Source organism: Alternaria rosae (genome assembly GCF_020736505.1).
Source record: "Alternaria rosae strain MPI-PUGE-AT-0040 chromosome Unknown BKA58scaffold_1, whole genome shotgun sequence".
In the NCBI taxonomy this organism is placed as follows: Eukaryota; Fungi; Ascomycota; class Dothideomycetes; order Pleosporales; family Pleosporaceae; genus Alternaria; species Alternaria rosae.
The window spans coordinates 3,655,267-3,669,193 of NW_025763570.1; the positions used below are offsets into that span (position 1 = coordinate 3,655,267).

The window sequence follows — 13,927 nt, forward strand, 5'->3', positions numbered from 1 at the left end:
GTACAAAAAAATTCATTGTAGCCATTTATATCACAAGAGTTCCTTGCCATCTAACATTCCCCCGCCCCGCTCCCTATCTACGTCATAGATCCAATCGAGGTGTCCAGCCCATGCAAAACGCTTCAAACCTAATGGGTATAGTGTGTTCAAAGAAAGGAAAGCAACAAGAAAGAAGAGGAAAAACTAGCTGGGCGATTAGAACAACGTACAAAACAACGGGTAATTAGTATGGGGGTATTTGAGTTCGTGTTCTCGCCATTCAACAGAAGAAAATAAAGCACACGCGTGTTTCAAAAGATCGCGAAAAGATCCAGGCCGTCGCAAATCGTCGAATCACAATGTCGTCATCCAGGTAAGCAAAGCTCCAGCTCTTGCGTGTCTTGTGTATACGCTCAGTTGGTGAAGCTCATTTGGCTTCTCAACTTCTCGGTGGTCCTCCGCCTCGAGACAGCGCGCTGTCCTTCATTGGACTGCCCAGACACCATGTTTGTCCAGTCTTCCCAGTCGGATGCCATCTCTGTAAGCACGTTGCCCATGACCTGTGCACTGGCCATGAGTCCGTGTTGCTCGCCCTCCAGAATCCGGACTTCGCACTTCCGCATCAATTTGCCAAGCCATCGGACGTTGTCAACTGGTACACGCGAGTCTTTGGATCCGTGGTGGATGACAACGGGCCTGTTAATGTCTTCGTAGCGGAAACCAATGGTCTGCTTGGTTTCGAGACAGACAATCAGATCGGTTGCGGGGTTAGCGTTTGCGGTTGCGCGGTCCCAGATGGCAAATGTGAGGCGTTCGTCAAAAGCGCGTTGGCGTTCAAGTTCAGCCATACTGAGCATCTCTTGCATGCGTTGTGCTTCTTCGTTATTGGCATCTGGGTTCGTCAGGGTTAGAGTGCTTGCGTTCGGCAGCACTTGGTCCATCATCATCATCGAATGTCGGTGGGTGTCCTTCAGGGAAGGGCGGGTTGTCGACTGCTGCGGCGGCACTGGCGAGGGGGCCATGCTTTTCCGTCTGGTCTTGGGCGACGTCTTGGGTCCAGTGCGCTGGAGGCTAGCGCTCGTCGCGCTGAGAAAGGTTGAGTTTGCGACCTTGAGTAGAGATGGAGGTAGAGCGCGAAGGAAGCGCTGCGATCGCGGAAGTTGTTGGGTAGGTGGTGAGTCCTGACTGATGCCAATGGGTGCCATTTGCGATGGCGGTATCCAAGGCGCAAGAAGGTGCACTCTGCCACGGATGTGTTGTGGCATTCGTAATGATGTTGCTAAAGCGTAGACAGCCCCTGCGGAGTGGGCTAGCATGGAGAACTTGTTAATTTTCAAAGACTGACAGATCACAAGTACGTCGTCTATCAGATGTTAGCTGATTTACTTTGAGATGACGGGATGTGCACATACCAGGCCAGCTAAGAGGTGTACCGTTCGGATCAGCCTGGCTGCCTCCGATACCAGGGCGATCGGGTGTGATCAAACGCAGCTTCAAAGTAGCTGCGAGCTGATCATAGAATGCCATGACGTATCTAGTCAGACCCATGCCCACGCAAACGAAAACAGCAAAGCCTTCAGGGTCACCGACTTCTGAGAAAGAAATGATTCTTCCTGTTTGCGGGTGTCGGATCTTCTGGGACAGACGGGATGATTCCAGGTATTGGTGTACATCCAAATCGATAGAATCTAAGCTTGCAGGTCGCTCCTCAATGATCGGATGGGGTGGGCTCTGCACTGCGGCTGCCCTGCTCTTCTCTTCTTTCCGATCAATTCTGTCATTGTGCGCTTTCTCGGCCTTGGCTGGCAGATCAGGATGCGACCACCTCTTGCTGGTACTTGTGCGTCTGCGCTGTAGTTGCATACTGTGCGACTCTAACGGAGGGGACACAACGTGCATTGAGCGATGTCGAGTAATAGGCTCTTCGCTGGCCGCACGAGATGGTGGCGCCAGTCTGTTTGTCGAATCTTCGTTCACACTGGAAGAGTGTTTGTGCTTGGAAGACTTGCCTATGATGACGGAACTGGTCGCCGCTCGACGCCCGAGCGCAGATCGCCCGCCGACTGCCAAGAGTGAATTTGCTCGCTGGGGTACGGAAGAGTCGCTGCTTGACTTGGTTGCTTTAGACATGATGCTTGCAGGCGCAGGCGATCTCGACTGCCGCGGATCTGCTAAGCTCGGCGTCGGCGCAGACTCGTCCAGACTTTGGAGCGCAAGCGTATAATCGATCGGAAGTGGGGTAAGCTCATCGCCGTCGTTCAACGTCAGACTTCGGTGCCGCGAGTGGCGCAGGCTGCGTGGTTGCGATGGTAGCGAGAGGTTATGGCGGTCACCTTCTGCTTTTTCGGCCGGTCTGTCCATCGGCCTTTCCGTTAGCTTCTCGGCAGCTAAGGCTGTTTCTTGTGATATTCCAAGCACTCGATGCGCTTTGGTCGAGTTCTGCACTCTCCTTTCGTCCTCCGACAAGCTTGAAACTGTCGAGATGGGCGAGGACTCCGGACTGGGGATGGATGAAACGCGAGGCACCCTGGGTGTTGTCGCCCTTGCATGTACGTCCACAGGCATTTTTCCGGCTAATTTCTCTCTCCGCATTTTCTGATCTCTTAGTTCTCGGATCCTTTGAGCGACCTCGTTCTCCTCTTGTTCCAGTTCGTCGAGGATCTTCTTCTTCCTCTGTGCTTCCGGATCCATCTTTTCTTCCTCTTCGGGGACCATGTCGGCCTTGTGGGACTTTGGACGGCTCTTGTCCCCGGATCGGCGCTTCTTGCTCTTGCGGGCCGGGCTGCCAGTATGCTTCAGGGATGACCCGCGTTCGGGGATGAGTCCACTGTCTGATGGACTTTCCAGGTGAGGGGCATCAACCAAATTGAGACGCAGTCGTCGTGGGCTGTTGTTCCTGCTGGGATACCGCTGAGCAAATCTCGAAGATTCGGGCACTGTTTCGTCGAGTCGTGCGTCTTCTTTCGCTGAGGAGGGCTCTTCGCTGATCGTGTCTTCGTAGGGGAAGAGCTGGTGCGCGGCCTTCTTGGAGGGGTCGCCGGTCGGTGCGTCGTTCAGATTGTGTACAGTCACGCGCTTCCGTTCCGTCTCTTTTTGTCGTAGTCGCTCGCGCGAGCTCATGTACATCAAGCTCTTGTGCCCCTTGAAGCTCCTCTTGCTCTCCAGCGACGACCTCGCACTTTCACCCGATGCCTGGCGCGGCACGCCTGCTTCGACGCTGATGTTGCCGAAACTACTCGCTGACCGGTTCGAATGGGTCGATTGTAGGGAGCACGAGCTGCCGCCGCTTCGTCCGATGTAGCTGCTGAGCGAATGCGCTTTGTTCGGTTTCTTGGGTGCGGTTAGGGGCGATTTGCCGGATGGCGGCTTGGACGTCCGGATGACAGGCGGTTCGCATGCGTCGTCGGGGTAGAGGTCGTTCTGGTCTCTTATCGGGTTGTGGAAGCTGCTGCGGTCGACCGAAGCTCCATCATGTCCGGCGGTCGAGTTCTTCTCCGAGTGGGTGCGCACGCTGGGCGCGGCGGATGGCGAGAGGCCGTTGCCGTAGCCGACGAGGAGATTCTCAAAGTGGTTGTGCGCGGGGATGGATATGGCGGACAGCTGGTCGATCAGGGACGAGATGACTTGGGGCGAGGCGGCCGTGGTGCGTATGTAGTTGGGCGTGCGCTTGGCCGGGCGCGCATCCGATGTTTTGACAGACGATGGCAGAGAGTCGCGCCGCCGCGACTTCAAAGTCTGGGTCGCCGGGGCGGTAGTGGCTGCATCGGCGACGGCGGGGGGAGAGCGAACGGGTTGCTGGTAATCCATCTGCGCCGCGTGCTGCATGAGAGAGGCCCGTAATCCAAATTGGCAGGCCCTCTATGTTACGGTGTCTGGAATGCTGCAGTGTTGATGATCAGTGCATGGTTGGCATGCAGAGTCCCCGGGTCCGGTAATCATGCGCGTCGCGGTCCAAGAAGAAGACGTATGGAGAGGACTCCAAACTGCACAGCGTCTACAAAGTCCAGAAAGATACCAGAAGAACAAAACATGCGCCGAAGAGATGGGACGCCTGTGTTTAATTGCACATCGGGCGGCGGGTGCCCGAGGCGAATTGAACCTCCTCAGGGATAGCGATGCTCGTCGTCTGCCATGGCAGGGGCCACCGACTAGTCTCAGTTGAGCGGCCCTGAGAACTCTAACCCCTACTATAGCACATTTCTTATACCACAGGAACCGCCTCTTGGGGTCATCCCACGTTTACTTCTTGTACCCATTCATCTGCCTTCGTGGACCCTTTGCCTATCATCTATTCTTTGCCGTTGCCATGCGCAGCTGTCTGCGCTTGAACATGCACGCCCGTTCAGCTGCCGGTCCTCATGCACAGTGCACCTCACGACTCGTGTTTGCTCATGCATGCGCGCAAAACGACTGATCAGCATTACTTCTGGCACCCTTTCGACGCGTCTCAATTATGTTCCTGCTGCTTGTTTCTCCTTTTTCTACCAGCTCCATGCTCGTGCGCGACCTTATGTTCATGCTGTGAACCATCGCATCCCGCGCCCGTCTTTGACGTCCCATGAGCTGGGACTCTCGGAGAATAACGCACACACCACACAATTCATCTAAGACCCGGGAGCAGCCGAATATCTGCCAGGTTACCCTTCGTCATCTGCGGACCAGGACTTTGAAGCCGAGCACCCTTGCTCAACGTACGTTCAAGAAGATTGCTGTGCCGCCATAGACAATACTCAGGCCGTTTCATAGAGGCGATGCGCGGGACCGCACAAAGAGGCGACTTGAAGACTGCATCAACGCAGTATCTATAGGAACCGCTGCTACACTTCGCTATCTACTATAGCCCAGCCAGTCTGACACAGTTGCGGCATTCGAGACCTACACTCTCATCGGTTTGGCATACATTCTTCCACAACCAGATCGCCCGATTGCTTTGCGCGAACGAGACTCGCACCCTACCCAGCTCGGTGCAGCGATTCTAGCCCTGTGGGCACTTCTCTGGGCTCACTGGATGCTGCGTCGACTTCGCGACTCTGCATCCGCGAGGTTGCCCTCTTCTGTCTGGCCAACTTCCTCTTTTGCGCGATAATAACACAGACGATGCTGATAACTATAGCCAAGACTGATAGCATGGCGCCGATGATAACGAAGATGTAGGATCTGTCGCTCGCCATGGCTTCGGTAATGATGGCACTCGGTGGTAATTTGATTTTGAAAGGGATAATAAAGTGCAGCCACGACCCGCAAGAGGCACATGCCTTGTGCTATGTACGCAATTAGTGCATGCCGTTTGATGCTTACTACTTCGAACGGTACCACGAGAGGTACACGTTATGCTACCAGATAATCTCAACTGTTCGTTGTTCTGTCCGATGGTCAACTGCACCAGACTACCACAAGCGCAATGCACGTTCATCTGCATCTGTTGTCATGGAGACCTAGTGGGACACTTGATAGATACTGCGCTTTACGTGACGGTTGTAGATATCCACGCTCTTCTCCCTGATCTATAGGATTGTTGTGCTTCAGGTTGTTCAGCATCCATGGATCGTGATAGGGCGCTGACGTACGCCAAGCCCAATCGTGCCCGAGCAAGCGTGGCCAGGTGCACGTGGTCCCGCCGGGAAGCTACAGCGGCCTTACCCTTTCGGCTTACAACACAGTCCTTCCAGAACTGTGCATCTTTCCGTGCATAGTCTCCCTTGCACCGTCAGAGCTTGAAGGGTGTGCAAAAGAAACCACGAGGCCTAAGCCACGTCCTGTCTCGTGCCGTCCGCATGCGCCAATACACGACCGACAAACCACGCCGTGACCGCTTGACAAGTCTGCCTTATCACGCTCGTTGATAGTATCTATCTCCATCACTAATCGCGCATAATGGAGAAATCGAAGTCGAGACTAAGTTCCCCAGAACGATCCAGCTCCGTCGCGTCCAGGCCTACAGCATCGCGCTCTAGCAGTCAGGAGCAGCTGGATGATATCGAGAAGGCGTCGACTGCAGTTGGTAGCCCGCAGACCTCTCCGCTTGAATTCAAACCCGAAGCCGATCTCGAAAAATTACCTGGTCATGGAAAGCCACGAAGAGAGTCCGAGTCCACCAAATTTGGCGGTGAAGAAGAAAATCCCAACGTCAATGTGTCGTTCCACAGACCTTCCACTCCATCTACGGTCCACAAAGTCAAAGGCTCGACCTACCAGAATGTCGGAGAGAGCGGGATCAAGAGAATGCACAAATTCTCGCTCTACGAAACTAGTACCCGCTTCTATCTCATCGGTGCCGACATTACCGACAGGCAGTTCCGCGTGCTGAAGATCGATCGGACCGCTGCACCTGGACATTTGAACATCTTCGAAGACGATATAGTGTATAATCGGCGCGAAATGCATCAGTTGCTCGATACTATAGCTGACGGCAACAAGGCTACAGGAGGTATGAAGCTGAAGTGCAGCACATGGGGCTTGTTGGGATTCATCCGATTCACCGAGGCGTACTATATGCTATTGATATCCAAAAGATCACAAGTGGCCATGTTGGGTGGTCACTACATTTACCAGGTCGATGGTACGGACATGGTACCATTGACGACTGGATCAACATCAAGGTACCAAAAAGACCGCAATCCGGAAGAAGCGAGATTCTTGTCCATTCTCAACAACATGGACCTCACACGATCTTTCTATTTTAGCTATTCTTACAACGTGACGAGGAGCCTGCAACAGAACATCATTCATCAACGGACTGCACTTAGTGAAGGCATCTCCAATCCCGAACGCGATTTTCAAGATATGTTTGTCTGGAACCATCATCTCCTGAACCCTGCGCGAGACGCATTGAAGAACGTCTACGACTGGTGCCACCCAGTCATACATGGATACGTTGACCAATCTTCGCTGGATGTCTTTGGGCGACGCGTATACCTTACCATCATTGCCCGACGATCAAGACATTTTGCCGGTGCTCGTTTCCTCAAGCGCGGCACAAACGACCTAGGATATGTCGCCAATGATGTCGAAACAGAGCAGATTGTGTCAGAGCAGACCACGACTTCCTTTCATGCTCCAGGACCGCGCCTCTATGCGAACCCCTCTTACACATCCTACGTCCAGCACCGCGGTAGCATACCATTATACTGGACTCAGGACAATACGGGCGTGACACCAAAGCCAGACATTGATCTGAACCTCGTGGATCCCTTCTACAGCGCAGCAGGACTGCATTTTGACAATTTGTTTGAGCGATACGGTGCCCCGATATACGTTCTCAATCTTATCAAGGCGCGTGAGCGAACTCCGAGAGAGTCGAAACTGCTTTACGAATACAAGCACGCTATCGACTACCTCAACCAGTCGCTACCAAATGACAAGAGGATAATATATGAGGCTTTTGACATGTCAAGAGCAGCCAAAACCAGAGGACAGGATGTTATTGGCACATTGGAGAATCTGGCTGAAAAGGTTTTGCGGAAGACAGGGTTCTTCCGCAATGGCGACAATGAGTTTGACGCGCCTCAGGTTCAGAACGGAGTGGCGCGAACGAATTGCATTGACTGTCTGGATAGAACAAACGCTGCCCAGTTCGTCATTGGGAAACGAGCACTAGGTCGACAACTACAAGCGCTTGGTGTGATATCTGGCAATACTGTCGAGTACGATTCGGACTGCGTCGAGCTGTTTACGCAAATGTTTCACGGTCACGGTGATACTATCGCCATCCAGTATGGTGGCTCGCATCTGGTCAATACGATGGCTACCTACCGGAAGATCAACCAGTGGCAAAGTAGTTCTCGCGATATGGTTGAGAGCTTCAAGCGCTATTACCACAACTCCTTCCTCGACTCACAGCGCCAAGAAGCATACAATCTGTTTCTGGGTAATTACGTATACCGCCAAGGTCAGCCGATGCTATGGGATCTATCAACAGACTACTTCCTTCACCATCAAAACCCACAAAACTTCCTCGAGCGCACAAGACGAGACTATATTCAGTGGTACACACATTCACATCTTCAACAACGCACGCTACCACCTTCAGTCATGCCAGCCCTCCCGACTGAGGAATCAGCATTCGACTTCATTAGCTTCCGTGATGATTACTGGCTTGAATACTACCGACCGTTGGCTATCTCGTCATATCTCAAGATCTTCGCCTTCCGTTTAGCCAAGCCGCGACCAGGTCTTAGGGATGGAACGTATCCATCTCGTAAGGAGAACATGTCTCCCTTCGTGCCTCGCACGAAGCAACAGGACCATGACGCACAGGGAAGGGACGGAAAGAAGGCTCCTCGAAAAGGTGTGACCATTATTGATCCTTCGAGCGAGACTGAGTCCAAGCCCGACCATACCCCAGGCAACCGAAGGAGGGACCTGCACCTTAGCGCTACCTACGCAGAGTCATCAGTCCGACATTCCATCCTTCGGGAATCCCACTTCGAGACTCACCCGCCAGCACCACCGCCGTCGGCATACCAGTCGTTGGCCAATTCCATGTCCACGTCAACTGGCCTCTCATCCACGCTCAAACCCGGTTTCAAGCCCGCAAACAAAGCGCTCGTTCACCAGTGGACATTAACCCAGTTCTACGAGAACAGCATGAACCCATCTGTATCCTATAGCGAAGAAGAAGAGTACGCCCGCTACATCGAACACCCACTTAACCTACCTTTGGTAGTCAGTAGTGAGATGCCCACTGCCGACGATCCCAGTGCGATGGAATTCTACGACTACCTTTCCATGACGGAGGGCAGCATTCCTGCGCCCAAGAACTTCGATGAAGATGGCGTCCAAATCACCCTCTCCGATCTACCTCGTCTAGACACAGATCTCGCAAATCAATCCTTTGCCCGTCCCATGACCTCGCAATCTGTCAGCACACCCTTCTCCCACGCGCCCTCCTACTCGTACCCGCAAACGTACAACCTGCATCCATACGTCTATGCCGACGTTCAACAGCCGCCTCCACAGCCACAGTCTACCGGGAGCAAGTTCCAAACGCCAGAAGAGGATATCGAGGAGTTTGAAGAGTTTCTGCGCGTCAAGGAGAACCCGCTAGATGTTGAGGAGGAAGATACGGCGAAGAAGAGATACAAAGCTTACCGGCAGTGGCTGAGAGGTAAGAGCTTCTTCAAGCAGAGTAAGGTTGATCCCGAGTGGCAGGCACAGTTACCTGTGAGGTAGATGGGAAGGCTAGTCAGGTTAGCATGTGCTTCGATTTTGACTACTTGGAATGCATTCGAAGCCCATTGGGCCATGTTCTGTCTGATCTACATGACTCTGCCCGTTTACTCTTACACTATCTCATCTGTCATCCCTGCAAGTACCCCGGCGCCAACGATGCCTCCGTCCTTGGCCTCTTTGAGCGTGACTTGCTTGTTTCTGTTCGATGTCGACCCCTCCTCGACCAGAATGTCTATCCATTGTTGGCACGTCTGCAGCCACTTTGGATACTGCGATATAGTCCCTCCAGCATATGCTATGACCAGCTCCTCAATTTCGCGTTTGCCCTTTGCACTTGTACCGTTGCTTGGAGATTGCTGCTTGTCTAGCGCGACGTCGCCCACACAGTTCAGCAGCCCGACACAGGCAGCAGCAATGAGAGCTGAAGAACGCTGTTGAACGGCCTCAGCAATGTCCCGTATCAGTTCCACCTTGTCGACAGTCCAGAAGAAATCATCCGAGGACTCTGCGTCTGGGTATTTGCTTTCGAGCTCTTCTTGAACAATGCGGCCGCCCTTTCGCGCAACGACTTCTGACAGGAAGCGTGTCGGCAGAGCGTTCTTGAGCATCAAAGATGATGGTATTTGCACGCCTTCCTCTTTTGACACGACGTCGACAAACACCAAGCGTACAATCTCGCCTAGATATCGCCCAGAAGTCATGTACTCGAATGGTTGGAAACCCGGTGCATCGCTGTTGGCGTCGAGTGTCATATCCCATGGTGTCTTGATGTTCAGATCAACTAGCGGTTTGTCGGTGCCACGAATAGTCCACTCTGTGTTGATGACCACAGTTTCGGTAGCATCGGGATTTGGAAGTGCACTCCTCTTGTCGGGGTGCAGATTCTCTGGCTTCATTGGTACGGTCGCGTTAGTGCCGGTACCGACGATGAGACCCATGGCTACGCGGCTGTTGGGGGCTGCTTTGGCTGCATAGGCAAGAGACGCAAAGGTTGCTACTGTGTCGTTGGTAATAGCTGCTACCCGTATCCTTGGCAGTTGTGACTTGGAATGGTTGAGCTGTTCAGATGAACCGTCTGTGTTACAGTATCGCGCATAGCCAGCTAAAAGCATTTTTCCTAGATTCAGGTCCGATGTAATGGCGAACCCTTTGCCCATCGGCAGTAAGGTCGCTTCTGAGAGACGCGTTTGTCTGGATGACCTGTTAGCGAGATGTCACGGTTCATTCAGGAGCCCACTTACGCCATCGGGAAGCTGAAGGTGATACCGAGCAGGATTTCGTCACCTAGAGGAGACGAGACATCTTCTGTAGTCTCCTGTGCCTTAAGAGCGTCCTTGACTACCTCAGCGATGCAGTCACCGATCCAGGCAAACAAGTCTTCAGCTTGATCCATCTTCAAGTGATCCTCAATCGGCCAATTCCTGTCATGACTCCTCTTGATCCGCGAAAACACATTTTCCCCAACCGTGCTGCTGCGTGTTCGCTCATCCTCTGGGCCGCCATCTGGCTCTCCGATTAGCTCAACAAAGCCGACTCTTAGATTCGTGCCACCAACATCGATGCTCAAGAATTTGCCCTTCTCTTTGCCCGTGGGGAGCGCCGTGACGGGTGTGACTAGGAAGTGCTCAGTGGAAGATTTGGCGAGGTGAGTGTAGGTAGCCGAGAATTGAAGAGCCAGATTAAGCAAAGTGCTCGTATTGATAAAGCCGGTCAAAGCTTGAATCGCAGCCGGCGCAGCGTCTTGGTGATCATCCGACGCCATGTTTCGGGTCGGGTCGGTACCAGGCTCAGGAACGGATCTTGGGTGACGATGCAGGGCTACCACATGGATTAGAGAGACGAGAAGGGGATTGGGTGTAGCCTTGCCAGTGGCAGAAGCAGACGATATCTCTAAAGGTGGGGTATTAGGATGCTAGAAAGAGTCATTCCATTATGAGCGAAAGAAGCGGAAAGGAAACGAGAGGCGTGAGATCGCAAGCGTTACGCACGCAGCAGATCAGTCGTTCATGAGGTAGGATCCGTGTAGCCCCTCCGAAGCTCGGTGTTACATTCGTGTAGAACGCCACACGGCTACAGCATAACGGCTAATTGTTCTGCCGTGCTCTGTTGTCTCCTCGGCTCTTTTCACGTGTTGGGAGAGGGACGAAGATAGTGGATAAGGCGTCACATCATGGAAGAACGCGTCTTCACAACTTCTTCGACGCTCATAAGGTATAGAGTTTAGATTGTTTTGTTTTTGCCTGAGCCCTAGATCCGCCACTCATAGCCTTGCCACGTTAGTCGACACGCTATCAGCAGTAACCCGAACGCCTATCAGTCCATCTCTTGCCGCATTCGACTTCGTCCATGCCATCACAAGCGCATCGTGTCTAGCAAGCCAGTCCAGACCACCAACCACCTACCACCCAATACGCCTACACGACACGCTACATAAGAGCGGCAATCCGCACCGACGCCATCCCGCGCAATGGAAGAAAAGGCGCCCCTCCTCCCGAACTCGCACGTCGATGCAAACGCGCCGCCGCCCGACGAGACCATGGTATCGCGCAAGACAAGGAAGACACGCCTCCAGATGGCGGCTGTCGTGTTGGTGTTCAGTCTATTCTTGCTTGCGCGCACATTTACCTGTATGGACGCACACGACGAAGCCGACACCAAAGTGCCAGTAGACGTGCACATCATGTCCAAATGCCCGGATGCGCGGGACTGCCTGAAGAAGCTCGTCTTGCCCGCCATGGCCAACGTGTCAGACAAAGTCGACTTCCGTCTGAGCATGATCGGAAGGTACGTCGCATTACCCACGCACAAGGTGCAGACCACGTAGCTGACAAACACGCAGCCTAACAGCAGACGACGGCGTCGAATGCAAACACGGCCAAACCGAATGTCTAGGCGACATCGTCATGCTCTGCGCCGCCTCCGAGTACCCCGATCCTAAACTCTACCTTGGCTTCACAAACTGCCTCACCAACGATTACGCCGAGATACCCGCTCGCTCCCTCATCGAAGACTGTGCGCTGGAACACGGCCTCGACTTTGGCGTGCTGAATGATTGCATGAGCAAGGAGAACGGCGCATATGGCATGGGCCTGCTGAGGGACAGCGTGCAGCATAGTAGCGACGTAGGCGTTACAACGAGCTGTACGGTCAGACTGGACAACAAGGTGCGGTGCGTAACGGACGGGGGAAAGTTCAAGGACTGCGAGGGTGGAAACAAGCCCGAGGACCTCATTCGAGATATTGGGAGATTATACGACGAGGCACAGGGTTGGACATACTCTTGAACATATTATTTGGCATTTTGGGCATACGGTTCTGGCGTTTGGTTTTAGCGGTTCCGGCACGCATCGTAGATTGATATACCCAACACACCTCAGTTTCTCTTATGACACAAACACTCTCGGCAATGTGAACGTCTTTGAAGTCTTGATTTCATAATTTCAATACGCCTCCCATGCGCGGAAGACCTAACCAGTGCAGATGATAACTCCAATGCTAAACATGCACAAAATGCCTCCCACTTCTTCTCCCCTATACTCTATTGGAACTCGCCAAACTCGCCATCATCAAAGCCCAAATCCTCCGCCGTCTGTTTCGGCGGCGTGAAGTTCGCAGCGTCAAAATTCTGCCTACTTCTCCTCCGCTCCTCCTTGACACTCTTCGCGCTGGGCGGCGGAGGCAGGAACCCAGGTCCTCCACCCCCACTTCCCGGCGGTGGCTTTATACTGAACAGCGCATCTTGCTCGCTCTTGCGGTCGCCCTCGTCATTCTTTTCGCCACCCTCGTGTGATCTCGACCTCCTCCCCTTCAAGCCACCTAGATTTATCGATATTGTCTCGCCAGCCTTGAGACTGAAGTCGCGTTTCGGTTCCTCGGCGACGGGCGTTTGTGCGGATTTGGAGGAGCGCGACGATGACGACGCTGCGGGGTTTTGCTCAAAGCCCAGCACACGGCGAGCATCTTGCAGCGCAATGCTGAAATCAAACGCTTCGCTGCGTTCTTCGAAGCCCATGCCCAGTATTGCTTTTCTCCCCTCGCCTACTACGGTGATGGCGAAGAAGCGGCTGCTGTCCAATGCTTGTTCTACTGTTCTCTCACTCGTGTAGGGTGCTGCGGCAAACAAATCGCCCGTTTTGGGGTCCTCTAGCAGGAGGGTTGTTGTAACCTTCTCCTCTGCATCCTCGTTGCTCTGTTGCTCCTCATTGGACGGTATTGAGGTCTCGACGACGCGTAATCGAGCGGTGAAGATTTGGAGCTTATTGTTGTCGGCTGTCCAGGTCGATGCTTGGTAGCCTTTGGTAGAGGTCGCGGGAGGAATTTGGTAGATGTGGACTTTGGGCGCGAGGTAAAGGATGCGTTGGATGGCGGTTGAGGGGAGGGGTTTGCCGGTTAGAGGATCGACGTTCATGATTGATGGACTATTGGGCTCTGCGGGGCCTTTGTGTTGTCTAGTAATGCTGTCTGGTAGGTGCGTAATCCTTTGCGACAGTTGTTGTGCTTTGGTCGTCCCCTGGATCTAGAAAGTTGGGGGAGCTATAATCTTAGCGGGGTAAGGCTTCCTTGAACTGCAAATCCCACGACGCTGAATCGTAAATGCCAATAATCTTCGAGGGCGCTCCGATTCAGGGTGGCTGTAATCTCAAACAGCGTTTGAAACGGGCGTGGTCGGAGGGATTGGAGGACATGATTGCCCTCGATTCTTCTCCAGTCGGTGATGCGTTGGCACTGCAGGGTCTCCGCGCTTTGGATGGAGAGACCCCGCCCATTCATATTCGTT

The 13,927-nt window shown here is 53.4% G+C and overlaps 5 protein-coding genes across 5 annotated transcripts; 2 read left to right on the forward strand and 3 right to left on the reverse strand.

Annotated features, from left to right (window-relative positions):
* Positions 1-7: 7 nt before the first annotated feature.
* BKA58DRAFT_23194 (uncharacterized protein) lies at positions 8-4,161 on the reverse strand. Its single transcript, XM_046166502.1, has 2 exons — positions 1,392-4,161; positions 8-1,342 (listed from the first exon to the last, which is right to left on the reverse strand). Exons 1-2 carry the CDS (start codon positions 3,802-3,804, stop codon positions 393-395), a joined length of 3,363 nt encoding a protein of 1,120 aa, XP_046031571.1. The 5' UTR covers positions 3,805-4,161; the 3' UTR covers positions 8-392.
* Positions 4,162-5,638: 1,477 nt separating this feature from the next.
* BKA58DRAFT_373745 (polyphosphoinositide phosphatase) lies at positions 5,639-9,223 on the forward strand. The gene has a single exon (XM_046169249.1). The coding sequence runs from the start codon at positions 5,854-5,856 to the stop codon at positions 9,148-9,150; it is 3,297 nt and encodes a 1,098-aa protein (XP_046031572.1). The 5' UTR covers positions 5,639-5,853; the 3' UTR covers positions 9,151-9,223.
* BKA58DRAFT_373747 (uncharacterized protein) lies at positions 9,224-11,351 on the reverse strand (the record flags this gene model as incomplete). Its single annotated transcript, XM_046169250.1, has 2 exons — positions 10,392-11,351; positions 9,224-10,341 (listed from the first exon to the last, which is right to left on the reverse strand). Coding segments are annotated over exons 1-2 (1,597 nt in total), but the record flags the coding sequence as incomplete, so codon positions are not given.
* On the forward strand, positions 11,352-12,539 carry BKA58DRAFT_351779 (uncharacterized protein). Its single transcript, XM_046168555.1, has 2 exons — positions 11,352-11,934; positions 11,990-12,539. The coding sequence occupies exons 1-2, from the start codon at positions 11,618-11,620 to the stop codon at positions 12,432-12,434; spliced, it is 762 nt and encodes a 253-aa protein (XP_046031574.1). The 5' UTR covers positions 11,352-11,617; the 3' UTR covers positions 12,435-12,539.
* Positions 12,540-13,883, reverse strand: BKA58DRAFT_373749 (adaptin ear-binding coat-associated protein-like protein 1). Its single transcript, XM_046169251.1, has one exon. The coding sequence runs from the start codon at positions 13,556-13,558 to the stop codon at positions 12,689-12,691; it is 870 nt and encodes a 289-aa protein (XP_046031575.1). The 5' UTR covers positions 13,559-13,883; the 3' UTR covers positions 12,540-12,688.
* Positions 13,884-13,927: the final 44 nt, after the last annotated feature.